Here is a 21,822-nt window from a genome sequence, read left to right as displayed (position 1 = left end):
AACTCATTAGGTCTTCGCTCATTAGTGTTCAAGGCTTCAAACCTGTTCCTGAGATGGTTCTGAAATTCTGGTGGGATAGACTTAGAGTCATATTTTGGTTCCCGTGGATTCGGCTTAATTTTCCTTAGCTTCAGCTTGAACTTGCATATGAGTAGTTGGAGGTCTGTTCCACAATCAGCTCCTGGCGTAAGCATAAGATCATAGCTAAAAAGCCTCTGGGCCAGATCTACTCTGTTATGTAGGCCATTAGAGCTGGTGGTTACTTCTTGGCAATAGATCTGATTTTTACAGCACCTTGGTGGTACAGCATATAAAGCACTCAGGTGCCAACTGAAATGTCAACAACTCCATGAAGGAAAAAGTTTGGCAGACTGTTTCTGTAAAGTTTACAGCTTTGGAAACCTTATGGGGCAATTATTCTCTGTCTTATTAGAGTAGCTATCAGCCAAAGGACAGAACAGTGGGTTAGATAGATTTATTCTTTTGCCAATGAGTTGAGATTGACTTTATAACATAGAATAACAACAGCAAAGGAGAAAAATAAGAAGATAATAGTTTTTAAAATATAGGTAGGGAAACTGAGGAAGGAAAGGAGGGAAAAGGGGAGGAAAGTGAAAAGGAATAAAAAGTAAAAAAAAGACAATAAAGAAAACAAAAACGTTCTCTCTCTGTTTCAGAGTTGTTGGCCTCATCCTTAGGGAGTCTACAGACAACCTAGAGACTGTGTGTGCTTTTCTGGCAATGCAGGTCCACCAGCTGCTCTGCAGAGAGAGAGAGAGAAATGGGCAGACTTGCCATGCAATTTACAGCCTCAGAAACCTAATGAGGGGGTCCGTTGTGAATTGGCTCTGGCTCAATGACAGAGAGTTTGGAAGCATAATCGGTTCTGAATTATAAAAAAGGAGGAAATGGGTGAAGTGGCAAGTTTGGGGAGGACGAACGGCATGTTAGGACTTGTTGACAAGCCAAGCAACAGTTAAGGATGTCAAAGTAGGACAGAGCTGACAAGGCTGAGACCTTGACTTGAATTTACAAATTAAGAACGATAAGATAACTTCTCTTCTTTAAAGTCCCCCAATGTGATATTTGTGGTACTTCAGCACCAGATAGTGAAAATAACTGATTTGCAAAATTTGGTAGACAGAATTAAGCTTTTCTTTATATAGCCATGTTGATATATTCTCTTTTATTGTTATAAAAGATATTGATTATTGGTTATATAAGATATTCACTAGTGTTATATATTTATTTTTATCTAAGAAATTGATATAAGGTATGTGATATAAGATAACCTTATTGTCATAAGAGATATTTTTGTTATATAAAGTTTCTGTGAAATTTCTGATTTGTCTAGCCCATTGTATGGGAAATTGATGTTTAATTATGTGATATTCTAAAAAAACAAAGAATATAAAGCTTTCTGTTTTGAAAATGCTTATTCACATGGCTTTACGTTTGGCCTTTTTTGTTGAAATGATAGATTGAGTAGGAGGAACTGTGAGTTTACAAAGACTGAAATGTGGAGTTTATAACCGTTTTTTAGATAAAGACTTTGTAAGCCCTCCAGCTACTATTATAGATTATATTGCAATTGTGTTTTTATGTGAACTGAACATAATTGGTCATCAGCACACACTAAAGCTTATTGAATTTTTGCCTTGCAAGCTAGTCTTCTGCTAGGTTTAATATATGTCTGGCTATAGTGCAGCAGTTTCAGTTCCCTCACATGGCAATATTTTTAAGATAGAATACACAGGCATTGCTCAGAAGGGAAACTGCTGTATAGAATACTACTATGAGTAGGCATTGTGTCAGCAGAGATTTTATAAGCTACATTCTCTGGGTTCAGTTTACAGAAGTGAAGTCCTTAGCACATTACTCAGCCACATCATTACTTTTTTTCTCTTTTTTTTATTTTTAGAAAACAGACTATTCAGTCACATCATTATTATTTCTTGTCTCTATTTTTTATTTTCAGAAAACAAGACATCCTTCCAAACTTACAGAAAATTAGCTAGAGTAGGATAGAGAGGTTTGGTATAGTTTTTTCACCTGGAAAAATCTGGGCAAAATCTTATTCTTGTTTCACCCCTTATCCCAACATGATGACTTTCAGTAATCCATGATAACATGCTGTACCTACTTGTTAGTTCTTTTGATAACTACAGATGAGAAGTTACCTAATTTTTCCTTAACTTTCATGACATTAACATTTTTATGAAGGTCATGCCTCTACTAAAATAATTTTTAATTTGGATTCATACTGTTTCCTTATGATGGTTATTGTTTTGTGCTGTCGAGTTGGAACCGATCCATAGCTGACCCTCCAATGGGTTTTTAGAAACAGTAAATTGTACGGGAATTGTTTGCCCATCTTTCCCCCATGGAGGAAATGATGAATTTGAACTACATGCCTTCAGGTTGAAAACATGGTTCCTTACCACTTGAGCACCAGAGCTGTAATTGTTAACAACCTCAATCTCTTCTCCATCTATTGGGTTGTTGCCAACTAGCCCAGTGATGAGAAACTTTGACAGTGTTGTTGTTGTTGTTGTTATGTACCATTAAGCCACGTGAAACTCATAGTGACTCTGTGTACAACAGCTCTGAACCCTGCTCTATCTTGAGCCAACCTTCCTGTCTCCAATACACTTACCCCCATTACTCCAGTCACTGAGTCAATCCACATCATCCTGCACTGCCCCTCAGCACTCAAGCATAATGTCTGTCTCAAAGGACTGGTCCCTCCTTGCAAAATGTCCAGAGTATGTCAGACAAAGTTTCAGAATCCTTGCCTCCAAGGAGCAACCTGATTTAAACCTCTCCCAGATGAAACTGTTTGTTCTCTTAGCAGTCTATGGTGTATTCAGTTCTGTTCTCTACTACCACAGCTCAAAGGCATCAACTTTCCTTCTATCATTCCTAGTCATTGTCCAGCTTTCTGATACATAGCAAGTAGTTGTAAAGACCATGGCCTGGAACAGGCCCACCTTAGTCTCTAGACTGACATCGTTGCTCTTCAGTACTCTGGAGATGTCCCTGACAGTAGACTTTCCCAGTGCCACTCATTTTTTTTTATTTCCTGGCTTCTGGTACCAAGAATGTTGCCACTAGGCCACCAGAGCTCCTTAGTCCTGTGTCCTTTTAATATTACTCAAAACTCTTCTTTCTGGTAGAAGGTACTCCAGACTCTTCTGGTACTTTGCCTGAAATTAGGTATTATCCAATAAAAATTTATTTCTCTTTCAGTGATTTAAAAATTGACTACTCTGTGTTCAATTACTGGATCAATCTACTTTGATCATTGCTAAAGTATATAATTCATGTCAAGAATATTGTGGGATGTATACCAGAGAACTTGAAAATAAGGTGAACTAAATTGTCCCTTGTGACTTACAGTAAGAGTCAATAAAGAACAGATCAGTCAGAAATATGCAACATATTGAAAAGTAATAGAAAATAACAGCTCCCAAGCCAAGACTTATCTGTCAGAGTATAAATGCAATTTATAAAAGAGAGTCTCAGGTGAGAATCTTGGTAGAGCTTAGCCAATAGGATTGAGTTTTAGGATTTACCTGTTGGCAGCTATCTCCTGAGGAATACTTTTAAGAATTCTGTGTGCTCTTTAAATACTGTTAGTTTTGAGTATCCAAATTCTGAATCTTCTTTGCTCCATATAGATTTCTCCCTGAAGGGGAATACTATAAATATATCTCACTAACACGTGGCCACAGACATTCTGGCTCATGAGACTGCATTGGCAGTCAGCTTTCAACAGCTACCTCGGTGAACTACTTAATGTGACTAAGCTTCTGCAAGATGAATCCATGGATACCAAGGCTGCTGAATTAGAGCCTAACCCTGGCACCCAGCCAGTTCACCAAGACACCCAGCCTCTCTAATGCCTCTTGGCTGGCAGCCAGCCAGGCTTCCCTGGGAACACTGATCTCACTACTTTCCTTTTAAACTTCTTTTTCAAGTAATACAAATCCTTAGAAAACATCGGAGCATATTGTCCCATTGGTTTAGAGACTAGAAGTAATTGGGTTCAGAGAAATTTGATGACCAAGGAGAAATAAGCATAAGTAGAAGAACAGACTTAAGGGCTTAATAAACACATGAGGATAGAGGACAGGTTGTAGATAGACAGCAGATATGGGAGAACCAGGAATCCAGAGGAGAAATGAGGGGTACAGAGAGTCCATTCTCCACATGTTCATGTTGATTATTACCCCATACATATGTCTCAAGAGAATAAATGTTCAGGTTCCTAACAGCAGGAGTGGCATCCACTTCCTAAACAACATGCCTCTGGAAACTCTGTGAACTCTGATAAATGTTGATAGCTATAGAAAAGCTTCCAGCCTTTTGTTCATAGGGTTATGACTCTGAGTCATGCTGGACTTGACAGCAATCAACAGCAATAATAATAATGATTGAGCTCACAATTCTTTTACAAAGCACCTTTTTTCCATCATTTTTTTATTATTAATTTCAATGAACATTTACATAGATTTTGGATTTCCATTCATTCATTGTTGCCAAAGCACCTTTTTTTTAAAGTTCTTGTTTTTGCTAAAGTAGATGAGCAAGCAGGTTCACACAGCTTCTGTAGCTGCCTAAAGTCTCATGAGTTGATAACTATAGAGCCAAGTTTTATAGCCAAACCCAGTGTAGTCACCATAGTAGTGTGTTTCTTTCCATGTGACTGTCACTTTATTTGATTATCAGTGATTTTAAAAAACCCAAAACTTACTGGAACTGAATCAGAACAAATTTATAGCTGACTCTAGGTTTCCAAAGACTATATATTACTTGCAAGGAAATTTCCCTTCTTTTTTCCTGTGTAGCAGCTGGTAGATTTGAAATGCATGCCTTTGAGTTGGAAGCATAACTCTCCACTCAGTAGGCCACCGAGGTTCCCTCATTAGTAATAGAATGATATGCGTATTCTTTCATAAAATATTTCTTGAGTGTGACCTGTATGCTAGACATGGGACTGGGTCTTGGGAGACAATGATACACTCAAATATGAAGAATAGAGTCTAGTTTGGGAGAGAGCATTAATCAAATCCTTTTACGAATGTGGTTTTTATAAACTTTATTATTGAAGTATGTAGGTGCAATGAATAGATTTATTCCTTAAAGAGAAGGTACAGTGGCTACTTGGTAACTTCACCTAATCAGTGGAATTAGGGAGACTTCATTAAGAAAGAGTTAGTGAAATAAAATGAGGATGGTAGTATGGAAACTGAAAAGACTTTGTGGGTACAGTGAAGAGAGTATTGGGATGGAGACCTCTACAGGATGATGCTGGAGAGTCAGACAAGGACCGAAGCATGCATGTTTAATCAGCCGTATAATGGGTTTCTCTTAGGAAAACAATGGACAAGGACCAGGTTTATTGAGAAAAGATCTTCAGTTATGCGCATGGTATGTTAACAACTAAGGCTTCCATACCGAGGCACTATAAGCTAATTACTTTAAAGAAGATAAATTTGTTACCTTATAATTGAGGGAAACTTGAGGTCCAAATCAGGGCAGCAAGCTTAGAAGAAGGCCTTTTCCTGGTAGCTGCCAATAATCTTTGGTGTACTAGAGTTTGCCGATGACATCTGCCTCTATTTTTGTCTCACCCATCATCCCTTTGTATACACATCTGTGTTTGTTTGGCACTTTATATAACAACTACACTGAAACAATTTGGTTTAGGACACACTTTACTCTGTTATAACTCCATATTAAAAAACAAAACAGAACACAATACTAAAAGAAAAATCTAGTGGTACTTCCTTTAGTGGTCTTGAGGGTGAATAGTTGCTTTGCAAACAGAAAGGCACATGGTTTGAATCCACCAACTATTTCTTTAGATAAAGATGGAAAAACTTCTCCCATGAAATTTACAGTTTCCGAAAAGCCACTGGAGGGTCAGCTGCTATGTGTTGTTCTCAAGTAGATGGCACCTAGCAGCAGCAACAAAATAGGATGAGCTATTGAGTTTTCTCAAAGCAAGCCAGTAAGTAAATATTAGTCATCTATAGCTTTCAGCAAATAATTGGAATTTACAGGGGTGCTTTCATTATTCCATTAGCTTTATTATTTAGATTGTGATTAGTTTAAAAAGAAAACGGTAACGTTTGAGTTTACACTAGTTCTTCTTAAGAAAGTCCTCAGGTAAGTTTGCAAAGGGAAACTTCTAGCCACATAGTTTTCAATGCATCATGTTGCTGTTATGTGCCCTCAAGTCAGAACCAACCCACAGCTGACCCACTGTTGGGTTTTCAGTGGCAAAAATGCATGGAAGGTGAATGCCCATCCTTCTCCCATGAAGCCATTAGTGGATTTCAACTACATGCCTTTGGGATTGCAGCACAGCTTCTTACCTTTAGGCCACCCTAGATTAAATGAAAGGTGTAGGGACCCTGGAACTTCTTTATACCTTAAACCAGAGAGATCTACGTGTAGAGAAAAGGGAGTAGGTAGCAAGAAAGAGGCTCTTGGACATAGTCTAGTTTCAATGTGTGTGGTCATCCTGTGATAAGTCTTAATGGCTTCAAAGAGAGAGCATTACTTCCCTCTCAGATAGATACCTAAGATTAGGTAGTGCCAGCATGCAATTGTACAGCTATTATCATTGAGTCATAATTGATCCGTCATAGCTGACCCTCCAGTAGGTTTTCAAAGACAGTACATCACATAGGAGGAAATTGCCCATCTTTTTCCTGTGAAGTGGTTGGTATTATTTGAGCTGTGTGCCTTCAGGCAGGCCACCAGGGTTCTAAGGCACCTGGGGACTGGTGAGGATTCTCCTAGGGAAAATTCTTTTAATCCATTTTAGTATGTACTGGTGAATAGGTGGAGGGGAAGAGAAACTGCTTCTACTACCTCACAAGCCATTTCCATGGATCATATTTACAGGTTTAGGTTTGTTTTCAGATTTCAAAATAATTTATGGGAGGTTCCAGCTTCATGCAAAACGATTAGGTATCTTATGTTTGAGATAAGAAAAAGGAAATGTCAATTTGGCCATCTAGTATGAACACTTCTGAAGTTCAAAGCAGAGCTCTGGATTGGGGTTATATCTTTGGAATTCATTTGTGAATAGGTAATAACTAAAGCAAATATATGATTTAGATGATCTAAACTCAACCTGACAAATCACTATAGCAAAACAAACTTGTCAGTGCTGAACCATTTCAGGAAAAAGCATATGATCAATAGCAAGTGATAATAAAGGAAGATGTTAAAGATGAACTAGAGGCATTGACAGAAAAACAAGACCTCAGTAATTGAAGGAATACTAGTTAAGGTGCAGCTCTGGACTTGCCCTGGTATTGATTGCTAGATAATGGCAGCTCTGTTTGTAGTTGTTTAGAACTCAACTTTCAAAGTAATTATTAATTTTTAAAGTTTCTCTTATACCCAAAAACTACTTCATTCATAAACAATATCAACTCTTCCATCAATATATTAATATATATTAATAACATAATGTATTAATAATACACATTTATATATCTATATCTATATATTGCTGATGTCCGATGGATCCTCTGAAAGCAGAGAATACAAAAGCATTTCTATTTGTGTTTTATCAACTATGTAAATTAATAAATGTATTAATAATAAATATAATAATATATTAATACCATATCCTCTTATTATTTTCATTGATTTCATCCTGATCCTTCTTATCATCACCCCGTACTTACATTACTTCAACATTTTTTTAAACTAGACTCATAAATTGTCTTTCATGGATCATTACAACAACCCCTAATCTTACTCCTGAAGGAGTTATTAGCCCCGTAGCACAATTTTCTTACCATTGCAGAAGTAAGACTCAATGTCAAACCTTTTATGTGGTTTTGTGAGGTCATATAACAATATTCTGTCTAGTGAGTTCAGAGCAGACATAGTGCATGTTATCCTGAATCTTCACATTTGATTGCAAATGTGAGGCCCATCAGAGCATGCTTGTCTTTCTGGCATGTTGTTGCTGTTAGGTGTCATCAAATCGAGTGTGACTCTTAGTGACCCTGTGAACAAAAGATCTGAACCTAATCCTGTTCTGCACCATCCTCACACTTCCTGACACACAAGAGCCCATTGCAGAAGTCACCTTATCAGTCCACCTGGTTGAGAGTCTTCCTTTCCTTTGCTGACCCTCCACCCTTTCCAACATCATGTCCTTCTCCAAGGAATAGTACCTCCTAGCAATATGTTCAAAGTTTGTTAGGGCAAAGCCCCATCATTCTTGCCTCGAAAGAGCTGCATCCTCTCCAAGACATACCTATTCATCTTCTTGGCCATCCATGAAATGTTCAGTGCTCTTCTCCAAAACCACAGCTCAAAGGCATCAAATCTTTTTCTGTCATCTTTATTTATTATCCAGGTCTCAGATGCATAGATTGTAATTGGAAAGACCATGGGCCTGAATCAGATGCACTTTAATCTTCAAACTGATATTAATACTCCTCAATAATTTAGAAAGGTCCCTAACTGCAAGTTTTCCCACTGCGATGTGTCTCCTTATTTCCTGACTGCTCGTACCAAGGGTGTTAATTGTGGATCCAAGCAGGATGACGCTGTAGACAGTTTCAATCTCCTCTCCCATCCATCATAACACTTCCTATTTGTCCAGTGATAAGAATCTTTGTTTTCTTGATACTGAGATGCAATCCATACTGAAGGCTTCCTTCCTTGATCTTCTGCAAAGAATTCTTCAAATTGTCCTTACTTTCATCAAGTAAGGTTCTGTCGTCTTCATCACACAGGTTATTGATGAGTCTCCCTCCAATCCTGATGCCACATTCCTCTTCACAGAGTCCAGCTTCTCAGATAATTTGCTCAGCATATAGATTGAACAGGTATAGAGATAAACTACATAACTGATGCACTCCCTCCACAATTCCAAACCATGCAGTTTAGAAGAGGCTATAGCACCAGGGATATCATTGCTAATGTCAGATAGATCCTGGCTGAAAGTAAGGAATACCAGGAGAATGTCTATTTGTGCTTTAATGACTGCACAAAGGCATTTGACTGTGTGAAACATGACAAGTTGTGGCTGACATTGAGAAGAATGGGAATCTCAGAGCATTTGGTTGTGCTTATGAAGAACCTATACCTGGAGCAGGAGACTTTCGGCCATGACACTGATGTGACTAAGATACTTGTTTGTTGTTGTTATGTACTGTCAAGTTGGAGCTGATTCAGAGGCAATAAATTTCACGTGAATAGGTTACCCATCTTTCTCCTGCAGATGAGATGGTGGATTCAAACTTCATGCGTTTGAATTTGCAGAGTGACTCCTTACTACTAAGCCACTAAAGTGCAGATACCTCAAAAATAAGAAGGTCCATGCAGCAGATTTTCCCAGGGCAACATGTCTTTTGAATTCTTATGACAACTTCCATGGATATTTATTATTATTGATTCAAGTAAAATGAATTCCTGACAAGTTCAATCTTTTCTCCCTTTCCCATGATATTGCCTATTGGCTGAGTCATAGAAGTTTGTTTGTTAGTTTTCTTAATGCTTAAGGGTAATTAATGATAAAGATTATTCATCTTCAAATCCTTTTCATTTTCATCAAGCAAGGTTCTGTGATTGGCATATTCTTTTTATTTCAGTTGGTTCTGTTGTGACCTCACATATCTAATTTCTTATTTAAATTATTTGTGTCTTTTTCTTTTGTTAAGTTTGCCAGTAGTCTATTGATTGTATTGACCATTTTGAAAAACCAACTTCTGCTCTTATTGATATTTTCAATTGTTTTTCTGTTACTATTCCATTGATTTCTACTCTGATTTTTATAATTTTCTTACTTTTAGAGATTATGGGATTTTCTTGCTATTTTTTCCCCCATTTGTTGGAGGTGTTAGGCTAAATCGTTTTTAGTCTTTCCTTTCTTGATATGTTTGATTATTGCTATGAATTTACCTCTAAGTACTACTTTTCTCGTAACCCAAAGGTTTTTGGTAAATTGTATGTTTATACTTATTTTTTCGATGAGATGGATCGATTCTGTGACTGGAGCAGTTGGAATAAGTGCGTTTGACATGGCTAGGTTGGCACAGGATTGAACAACATTTAGAGCTCTTCTACGTAGGGTTGCTATGAGTCACAAACGACTCGATGGCACATAACAACGACAACTTATTTTTTTCAAGAACTTTTTCATTTCTTTGCTTACCCAGTAGTGCTCACATGGGGTGTTATTTTGCTTTAAAGTGCATGTTTCTTTCTCCTTCATCCTCTGTTGACTTTTAATTTTATTGTATTGTAGTCTGAGAAAATATTTTGTAGCATTTCAAGGTTTTTAACTTATTGAAGCCTGGGGTTGGTTTTTTTTACCTTTGATATTATCTATACTGGAGGATACTTGATGTAAACATGGAAAAAAAATGTATATTATATATGTCTGTGAGGTGGAGTTTTAAATAATATTAGTTTAGTTCTTCTACAGCTTTGTTGAGTTTCATAATAGTCGTTCTATCTTTTGTCAAGAGTGGTATGTTGAAGTCTCCTATTGCTATTGTGGTAGTGTCTATTTCCTCAATTTTGTTAGCATTGGTCTTGTGTATTTTGTAGTGTTAGCATTTTACATAGACAGTTATTATTATTATTACTATTATTATTAATTATTATATCCTCTTGACTCTTTATGCATTATATAGTGTCCTTGTTTTTATGGTGGTTTTTACCTTGAAATCTATTTTATCAGAGTTTAATGTTGTTACTACTGCTTGTATTTTCATCACTTGTCTGTTATTTGTTTTCCAACCTTTGATTTTTAGCCTTTATTTATTCTTACGTCTCAGGTATGTTTATTTTAGACAGCACATTGATGGGTTTGGGTTTAGCCAATTGGCTACTCATTATCTCTTTACTAGTGTGTTTAAACCCTTCACATTCAATATCATTATCAAGAGACATGGTTTTATTGCTGTCATTTTGTTGAGTTCATTTTGTGTTTAATCCATCCACTTTTCTATGATGTGTGTGGTGAGTACTACTTTTAGTATACATCAGTCTTGTTTTCATGAACTTTCTAAGCTTTTGCTATTCTGAGAATCTCCTGATCTTTCCATAATATTTAACAGACAGTTTTGTTTAGATGGCAGTTATTTGCCTTGAGTGTTTTGTATATCATATGTTGTCCCACTGTCCCCTTGCTTGCATGGTTTCAGGTGAGAAATCAGAGTTTAATGTTATTGTCTTCCTTGACCTGTGCTGTAAAGTCATAACCAACTCATAGCTGACCCTCTAGCAGTTTTCAGTGGCAGTAAATCTCAGGGGTAGATATTTCCCTTACTTCTCCTATGGAACCAGATAGTGGATTTAGAGCAGGAGCTCTCTCCTTTCTACTCTAATTTTTCTCTTGCTGCTTTAAGAATTCTCTTTGTCTTTGGAGAATTTTACTACGATATCCCTTGTTTGTTTTGTTTGTTTGTTTGTTTAGGGGCCTATAGCACTTTCTTGCTTTTCTAGAGTTTCTAATGGCTCATTAGTTTTGCCTGCTTGATTTTTTTATTGCTTTCTTAAATTCTTTTAAGAATTTGCTTATAGCTTCCTGCAATTCCTCATCTTTTTCTTCCATTGAGATAAAATACTTGATCATTGTTATTTTTAATTCTATGTCAAAAAGTTCCCTCAGGCATTAGGATATCCATTGATTCTGTATTTTGCTCACTTGTGTGTAGGGACTGGGGGTAAGGAGGGTGTGGGATTTGAGATAGTCTGTTTCTTCCTTGTCAGTGATAGTGTTTTTCTTGCCTGGATTTGTCACTGGTCACTGGTCCCTGGTCAGAAAATCACCTTGTCTAGGGTCCTCCAGAAAGGGGATAGGGTGACTCACCTTACCTAAAATCCTCTGTGGTCCAGGATGAATAGGAAGACTCACTCCTTCTCAGATTGCATACAAGCAAAATGTAATAAAACTCTCCTAGAGATTGGTAATTCCAGAAGGTTCCAATTATACTGAATTGATTATCTACCTTGTTAAAAACTTTTCATAAATTAATTTTTTTTCTGAACAAGAAAAATTCTACCTTGTTAATGAGTTACTGGCAACTTTAACTGTTATTTGTTTCCGTCTTGGTTAATTTCAGAGCACATTCAGAAAGTGAAGGTACCTCTTTACCATCTGCTGAGTCCTGTACTAGTCCAACAAAAATGGACTTATCATACAGTAAGACTGCTAAACAATGCCTAGAAGAGATATCTGGTAAGTAGTTTGATTTTTTAGTAAGTCAATCTTGAGGATAGTTTAATCTCCCTGTAAATTTTTGCATTAAATTATATTTTATCTGTACTGTCTTTTGTGTAAAAATGAACTGTGTACATATTATGTCCGAGACTGTTAAAATTATTTAACTATTCTGCTTAGGATAAGCTAATATTTGAAAGTAAATATTACCTTCATCCAAGTTGGCTATCTATACATATTTGGGAAAATGAAGAGATACTTATTAATAAGACAGCCTTTGCATAATTATTGGCAATTGAAAATTTACTAAGAGCAGGAGTTAATGTGAAATTTTAATTATAAATCTAAGCCTAGGGAGCTCTGGTAACTTAGCAGTAAGAAGCTGTGCTGCAATCCCGAACGCACTCAGTTCGAATTCAAAAGCTACTATGTGGAATTACAGCCTCCAAAAACCTGTTGGAGGGTCAAGTATGTGTCATTTCTGACTTCACAGCACAGAACAATAATGACAATAATCTAGGACTGTCTGATACTCGGTTTTGCATTGTTTATAACATTGCTTTATGATGGCATTTAGCTCCCATTGTAAGCATATCTAGAAAGAGATTCCATTTTGTATAAATAATGCAGAGAGGAAAATACATCTAGCTTAGCGAGCTTATTTTGTTCTTAGTATTTTTTTCTGGGCCTTTATGAAAGACCTTTGCTGTAATGCCATAATAAATAAATAAATGTATTTTCATGAAATACTAAGCAGTCTCTTGGCAAAAGAACTCTGGTAGTATAGTGGCTAAAGCACCCAGCTGCTAGTTGAGAGGTCAGCTATTTGAACCCAACAGGTATTACTGGGGATGGAAAAAAAAAGTCTAAAGATTTACAGCTATAACACACCAATGGAACAGTTTTAATCTGTCCTAAAAAACAAACAAACACCCAAACTTGACTGCCTTGGTGTTGGTTCCAAATCCTAGTAACCCTGCATTGCTTTTCAGAGGCTGTATATCATAATGGGAATCAACTTCACACTTTCTCCCCTGGAGCAGCTGGTAAATTCAAATCTCCAGAGGTGTACAGCCTTTAGATTAGCAGTGCAGCTTCCTTAGGACTATGCTCTCACTCCACCCTATAGTGTAACTTGGAGTAAAAATTGACTAAATGGCAATCAGGTTAGAAAAACAAAAGATAGAGACTTGTTTCAAATCACAGATGCAGCCCTGGACATGGTAATTTGTCTATGCCAGGGAATTTGAAATTCAGCTCCCTGACTGACCAACATGAAGAGATCCGTATTTGTTCTCATTCTCAAGAAAGGTGATTCAACAGAATGTAGAAATTATCAAACAATAACATTAATGTCACATGAAAGCAAAAATAACACTGAAGATCATTTAAAAATTGATAGAATGGTACATAGAGAGTAACCCATCAGTTCAAGTGTGGTTTAGAGGAGGCTGTGTCACCAGGGATATCACTACTAATGTCAGGTGGATCCTGGCTGAAAGCAAAGAATACTAGCAGAATGTCAATGTGTGCATTATCTAGTCAAAAGACATTTCACTATGTGGATCATAGCAAATTATGACTAACATTGAGAAGAATGGGAATCCCAGAACACTCACTTTTGCCCATATGAAACTACATCTAGATCAAAAGCTGTTGTGCAAATAGTACAGAAGAACACTACATGGTTTAAGAAGGACATGCACCAGGGTTATATCCTTTCATCAGACCTTTTCAATCTGTATGCTGAGAAAAATTATTCAAGATACTGGACTCTACAAAGAAGTATGTCTTTTCAGGATTTGAGAAAAATCCATCAGTAGCTTCATTGTCCAAGATGGTATACTCTTGATTGCTGGAAGTGAGAAAAACTTAAAGTACTTGCTGCAGAAGATCAAGCACTGTAACCTTCAATATGGATTGTATCTCAAGATTGTTGTTATTGTTATTATGTGCCGTCGAGACCCTTGTAACTCATAGCGACCCTATGTACAACAGCCCTAAAACTCTGCTTTGTCCTGTGGCAATCTCACTGTCTCCTACATACCCACCCTGATTACCCCAGTCACTGAATCAATCCACCTCATATAGAGCCTTCCCCTCCTGTGCCTGCCCTCCAGCCTCCCAAGCATGATGTCCCTTTCCAAGGACCGGTCCCTCCTTACAATATGTCCAAAGTATGTCAGACGAAGCCTCAGAATCCTTGCCTCCAAGAAGTAGCCTGGTTTAACCCTCTCCAGGATGAACCTGTTGGTTTTCTTAGCAGTCCATGGTACCCTCAATGCTCTTGTCCAGCACGACAGCTCAAAGGCATCAATTCTCTTATCATCCCTAGTCATTGTCCAACTCTCTGATGCATAAGAAGTGATTGCAAAGACCATGGCCTGTATCAGATGCACCTTAGTTTCCAGAGAGACACCATTGCTCTTTAATACTTTGGAGAGGTTCCTAACAGCAGACTTTCCCATGGCAATGTTCCTTTTAATTTCCTGGCTACTGGTGCCAAGAGTGTTGACTGTGGAGCCAAGCAAACTAAAGTTGTGAACAATCTCAATCTCTTCACCATCTATCCTGATGCTGCCAATTGGTCCAGTGGTGAGAATCTTTGTCTTCTTGATATTGATCCTCAATCCATACTGAAGGCTGCAGTCCTTGACCCTCTGCAGCAAGCACTTCAGGTCCTCCTCAGTTTCAGCAAGCAGGGTTGTGTCATCTGTATAATGTAGATTGTTGATAGATCTTCCACCAATCCTGACACCACATTTCTCCTCATAGAACTCAGCCTCCCAGATGATCTGTTCTGCATACAGGTTGTAAAGGTATGGAGACAGGACACATCCCTGGTGTACGCCCTTTCCCAATTTTGAACCATGCAGTGTTTCCTTGCTCTGTTCTGATGACTGCCTCTTGTTGCAGGTATAGGCTTCATATTAATACTATCAAGTGTTCTGGGATTCCCATTCTTCTCAGAGTCAGCCACAGTTTGTTATGATCCACACAGTCAAACACCTTTGCATAGCCAATGAAACACAGATATACATTCCTCTGGTATTCCCTGCTTTCAGCCAAGATCTATCTAACATTAGCTACAATGTCCCTAGTACCATGACCCCTTATGAACCCAGCCTGGACTTCTGGCAGTTCTCTGCTGATGTGCTGTTCCAGTCTGCTCTGGTGCCCTAGTGGTAAGAAGTTGCACTGCCAACCCTAAGGTACACAGTTCAAACCCACCAGCTGCTCTGTGGGAGGAAAATGGGAAATCTTCTCCTATGTACAATCTTCAAGGTATGATAATTGACAAATTCTTCCACACTTTCAATCTCAACATTATGGGGGGAAAATCACCACTGGACCAATATGCCATCAAGTCACCCATGATTCATAGTGACATTAACTCTTAATCCTGTCCTATCCTGAGCTAATCTCGTCATCCCTGACAGACCTAATCCTATTGCTCCAGTCACTGATTCAATCCATCTTATCCTGGATCTTCCTCTCCTGTGCTGTCCCTCCAGCCTTCCAAGCATGATGTCCTTCTTCAAAGACTGGTCACTCCTGGCCATGTGCATAAATTATGTGAAACTGAGCATTAAAATCCTTGCCTCCAGGATTTAGTTTGGTTTCACCCTCTCCAGGACAGACCTGTTTGTTCTCCTGGCAGTCCACAGTACTCTTCAAGACCCTTCTCCAGCACCACAACTCAAAGACCTTAGTTACTGTCCAGATTTCTGATGAATAGTAAGTAATAGCAAAGATCATGGCCTTCATCAGATTCACCTTAGTCTCCAGATTGACATTTTTGGTCTTCAGTACTCTAGAGAGGTCACTGACAGCTGACTTTCCCCATGCAGTTCATCTTTTGACTTACTGATGGCTAGTGCCAAAAATGTTGACTGTGAAACCAAGCAAGCTGAAGTTGTTACCGTTATCACTCTCCTCGATTCTATCATGAAGCTGCCAATTGGTCCAGTGGTAAGAATCTTTGTATTCTTGATGTTGAGTTTCAATCCATATTGAAGACGTACAGTCCTTGACCTTCTGCAGGAAACATCTTTTATCCTCCTCAGTTTCAGCAATTAAGGTTGTGTCATCTGCATAACTTAGGTTGTTGATGAGTCTTCCTCCAATCCTCATGCCACATTCCTCCTCATGTACTCCAGCATCTCAAATGATCTGTTCTGCATATAGATTGAAAAAGTATGGAGAGAGGATGCATCGCTGGCACACAATTTTTCTGATCCTAAATCATGAAATGTTCCTCTGTTCTATTCTGACTTCTGCTTCCTGTTCCAAGTATCGGTTTCACATGAGCACAATTAAGTGTTCTGGGATTCCCATTCTTCTCAAAGATAGCCACAATTTATTGTGGTACACACAGTCAAATATTTCTGCATAGCCAATGAAACAAAGATAGATATTTTTCTGGTACTCTTTACTTTCAGCTATGATCCACCTAACATTGGCTAGATGGAGAAAAATGTGAAGTTGTCAACGATTTCCTCTAACGTCATTTCACAATCAATATACTTGATATCAGTAGTCAGATCAGGAGACATAGTGTACTGGGAAAGTCTGCAATAGGGATTGCTCCAAACTTCTGAGGAGTTAGATTGAGGACTAAGACGTACCTGATTCAGACCATGGCCATTTTAATCACTTGCTATGCTTCTGAGAGCTGAACAGTGACTAAGTATGAGAGAAGAAAAATTGACACTTTAAACTCTGGTGTTTGAGGAGAGTACTGGATATCTCATGGACTGTCAAAATAACAAACATATGTCTTGAAGAAGGTGCAACCTGGATGCTCCGTGGAGGCAAGGATGGCAAGGTTTCTTCTTACATTCTTCTGGCATGTTGCCTTCCTTGGAGAACATCAGCATGCTTGGAAAGATGGCCTGGCAGCAAAGGAGAGGAAGTCCCTCAACTAGGTGGATTGACACCATGACTGCAGCAACGGGCTTAACTGTGCCAGAGATTGTGAGGATGGCACAGGATAAGACAGGGTTTAGATTTATTGTTCATAGTGTTGTTGTAAGTCATACTTGATGGCACCTAGAAACAACAACAAGGATTTTGTCTGCTAGGTATAAAAATACAAGGAAAAAGAGTTTTGTCTATTATTTTAATAAATTATTACCTATGTATTTGCAACATTCAAGGAGAAAATCAAGTAAAAAAATAAATTGCCTAAGATAATTGTTTAACTAATTGATAATTGTTTAATTTAATTGATAATTGTTTACTGTAGCATTCTAGTGATTCTCATGCTTAGAAAGGTGAAGAATCAGAGAATAAGGCTCAAGTGTGTCAGAATGATGAAAACAGCACAGGATAGAATTTCAGGTCTATTCTTCATAGGGTGACTATGAGTCATATTCGACTTGATGGTACCTAGCAGCAGCAACAATAATCCAGTGATTCAAAGAATTGCTCTAAAGCTCATAAAAATAACCATATCACAAATATGGAGGTGAAGAAATGCCTTTATTTAGGCAAAACTAAAGCATAATTTGGTGAACACTGGCTCTTGTTATACTATCCACCGGTGGGTATTTACAGGGAGGGACACGGAGCATGCTAAGGATGCCTTTGGGAATAACTGTCAGTGGCATCATTAGGGCACCAGTTTCATGAGACGATTACAACAAAGACCCAGTTCAGGGAAGGGGTAAAAATGGTTAATGTCATGATGTGGTTATGGGATGATGTCCTTCGGGATATGTTCCATATGTGGCTATTTCATCGCTCCAGGTCTTTTCCTGGCCTGAAATGATGCTGCCTGTCTTTATCCTGACCATTAGTTTGTAAACTTAGTGTGGCCTGAGGAACATATGCCTCACATATTTCTTTACACATGAATGCCTTCAATTAGTATAATTATGTCTACAAAACACTAGAGTTCAAATCTGTAGGAGGAGATGCATATAATGCATTCAGAAATGTATGTGAATTTCACCAAAGGACATTGTTTCCCTGAAATCCTTATGTCTTTGAATCTCTCGTATACTCACTTTTCTTAGCCAAACCACAATTCAAAGACAGCAGTCCTTCAGCATTCCTTATTATTTGTCTGATTTTCATATGAGTATTAAGCAATAGAAACTGTCATAGCTTGGGGTCAGGCATCCCTTACTCATTAAAGTTTCATCGTTGTTCTTCAGCACATGCATGCAAAGAAGAGGTCCTTAGCAGATTTGCCTGAAGCTTTATGTCCTTTAATTTCTTGAATGCTGTTTCCCTGGATCCAAGGAAAATGAAATCTTTAACTACTTCAATCTTCTCTGTTCATCATGATGTTGTTGAGAGGCCCAGTTGTGAGGATTTTGTTTTAGTTGAGATGTAATCCATACTGAAAGCTATATTCCTTGTGAGTCCTTCAACATCTCTTCACTTTCAGCAAGCAAGATTGTTATCATCTATATAATGCAGGTTGTCGATGAGTCTTCAATCCTGCTGTTATGTTCTTCTTCATACACATCAAATATCAAAAAACTCATTGTTGTACAGCCAGAACCAATTCACATAACTGGTCCTTCGATGAATTTTGGTTGTTATTTTTGTGTACTATTGAGTCAGAACTGGCCTATATCTGACCTTTCTGCGTGTTTTCCGAGATAATTAGTCACACTGGAGAACAATGTCCATCATTTTCCTGTGTTTCTCTCACTGGTGGATTTGAACTGTGGCTTCAGGATTGTGGCACATCTTCTTACCACTAGGTCACCAGAGCTCAATGAGTGTTTAGAGACTATAAATTGTGCAGGAAGAGATCTGTCATATCTCTTTCTTGGAACAACTGGTGGGTGCAAACCACCCACTCCTAAGCCGCTAGACCATCAGAGATCTCCATCAATTGATCGCTTGATCGATAGGTAGATGATAGATAGATAGATAGATAGATAGATAGATAGATAGATAGATAGATAAATAGATAGTCATTGTTGTTGCTGTTGTTGTTAGATGCCACAGACTCAAGTACAATTCATAGAGATCTTATGAATGACAGATCTGAACCCTGCCCCTACCCTGTACCTCACAATTTCTGACACACTCAAGTTCACTGCTGCAGTCAATGGGTCAATCCATCTGCTTGAGAGTCTTCCTCTCCTTTGCTCTTTCTCTACTTTTCCAAGCATGATGTCCTTCACCAAGGAATAGCCTCTCCAAGCAACTTGTCCAAAGTGAGATGAAGCTTTGTCATTCTTGCCTCCAAAATATGTGAACTGGAGTTTCTCATCTTGATTTCCAAGGAGTACCCTGGATTGATCTTTTCCAAGACTTATCTGTTGTTCCTTTGGCAGTTTATGGAAAATTTAGTACTCTTCTCCAACACCACAGTTCAAAGTCATCAATTCTACTTCTGTAATCCTTATCTTTTTCCAGCTCTCAGCATGAAAGCAAGTGATTGAAAATACCATGGTCTGAGTAGGGATATACTACAAGGAAGCAAGGGGGAAAAGAACAGCATTTTATGTGATTATAGCTTTCCCACTGTCAACTTTTTAAAAATTAACTTGTATGGTAAGAAAATAACCATCATTACAAATTTGAGACTGAACAAGAGATAATCTTTATTTACTGTTAAAACTTGGCCCCATTGAGTGGATAGTTTTGAACTTCCACTCTTTAGTGGTGGCGGGGGGGAGGGTGTACTGTGTAGTCAGAACTGATAGCTGACCTTTCAGTGGGTTTTCAAAGGCAGTAAATTGCATGAGAAGAGATGGCCATATTTCTCTTTCAGAGAAACTGGTGGATTAGAACTATATGCCTTTGGGTTGGCAGCCCAACTCCTTACCATTAAGCCACCAAGAAACCTCTAGTTTGCATTTAGTATTTTAAGGATTGAGCATTATATGTGGAAAAATCTTGAGTGCAGTGTCTCTGTAGATCATGATTACTGCAGAGAAATGAGATTGGATTTCCAACTTTTGTATTTCAGTTTTAGTCTTTGCACCATTATTAGCTCTCACTTACTCCCTCTGTTACCACTGCTACCTTAACTGCTGGTAATTGCAATATTCACATAGATGATCCATCTAATTTTCTGGCCTCTCTCTTAGTGGTCTTGTTATCTAGCCCTATAGAGCTACACATTCTCATGGGCATATTTAAATTTAGTAATTTCCAGGAGCTGCAGCTTTGCTGTAGTCTCCGTCTCGTACATCTCATCTCTCACTGACGACCACCCCTGATTTTTTGTATATTATTCTTCCTTTCCCACACTAAGATTTCACACTCCTTGGTCCCACAACGTATTACTACTCATCACTAACACCATCATATATTTTCTTCCTTTTTTAGACAGCAGAAAATAACTTGTTGTCATGAATATAATTTTACTTTTGCCTGTACCCTCAACTTTCTTTCTCCTCTCCTAAACTTCAGTGTACTCAATTGCTGAAATCACTGACCTGATAATATTCAAGGCTCCAGTTAGTTCACACTCAAAATGAATGACCTTGGTATGCAGAATGAGAGGGCAGGGACACTCTACGATTTTAATGTTGTTGTTGTTGTTATTAGAGGTCTTCAATCCTAGTACAACTCATAGTGACACTATGAACAACATATCAGAATCCTGCTCTGCCCTCACCATCTCTGATACACTTGAGCCCATTGCTACAGGCACTGTGTGAATTAACTACCACAGACTCCAAGGGAATACTTAATGTTTCCCTTCAATCCTCTTTCAATTTTTTTATATAAGGTTAGTCACCACTGGATTATGACCACCATTACCCTCTCTTTTTAGGTCAACACCAGATCTTTCCCATTTCCTTTACCCCTCGCCCTCCACCCACCAAACTGTACAACTCTGTGATTTTCCCCCAACCATCCTCAGCCCTTTTCTTTCACCCCTTCCCCCACTGAATTATCATGCACATTTTACTTCTTACCCTTCTATTTTTATAATAATGATCTTATGCAGTATTTGTTCTTATGAGATTAAGTGAGTTCACTCAGCATAATGCTCTCCAGTCTCTCCCAAGTTAAGAAGTATTTTTTAGATCCATTGTTCCTGAGTATTACATAGTATTCCATTGTGTGAATATACCATAATTTCTCAATCCATTCAATTGTGGTTGGACACTTGGGCTGTGTCCATGTTCTTGTAATAGTGAATAACACTGCTATAAACATTGGTGGACAATGTTTACAAATTGGTGTACAAATCTTCATTCAGTTCCAATTGCCTGGGGATGTATTCCTGGTACTGGAATAGCTGGGTCATATGAAGGTTCTATGTTCAGCTTTTTGAGGAAGTGTCAAGCTGACTTCCAGAGTGATTGTACCATTTTACAATCCTACCAGGAATTTATGAGAGTTCCCATCTTTCCACATACTCTCCAACATTTATGGCTTGCTACCCTGCTAGATGTTGCCATTGCTATTGGGGTAAAATAGTATCTCATTGTGGTTTTTATTTGCATCTGTCTTGTTGCCAGTTATTTTTAGCATTTCTTTATGTGACTTTTGGCTATCTGAATGTCTTCCACTTTGAAAAGTCTTTCCATGTCTTTTGCCTATTTTCTAGTTGAGTTATCTGTCTTTTTCTTCTGGAGGCCCAAGAATATTCTATAAATTTTTTTATGAGACCCTTGTCTGAG

The 21,822-nt window shown here is 38.1% G+C and overlaps 1 protein-coding gene across 3 annotated transcripts in view; it reads left to right on the top strand.

Moving 5' to 3' along the window:
• Positions 1–21,822, top strand: part of NAV3 (neuron navigator 3) — a 540,923-nt gene that overhangs the window by 231,464 nt on the left and 287,637 nt on the right. For all 3 annotated transcript variants that reach the window (XM_006882551.1, XM_006882553.1, XM_006882552.1), the window contains exon 9: positions 12,117–12,232. In XM_006882551.1, coding sequence (XP_006882613.1) covers positions 12,117–12,232 — 116 coding nt within the window. The remainder of the gene's footprint in view (positions 1–12,116; positions 12,233–21,822) is intronic.

This window comes from Elephantulus edwardii, unplaced genomic scaffold (assembly GCF_000299155.1).
Source record: "Elephantulus edwardii isolate Elephantulus edwardi_28Jun2011 unplaced genomic scaffold, EleEdw1.0 scaffold00021, whole genome shotgun sequence".
NCBI classification, from domain to species: Eukaryota; Metazoa; Chordata; class Mammalia; order Macroscelidea; family Macroscelididae; genus Elephantulus; species Elephantulus edwardii.
The sequence above is the reverse complement of the archived record's forward strand: the minus strand, read 5'-3'. Positions and strand labels throughout refer to the sequence as shown.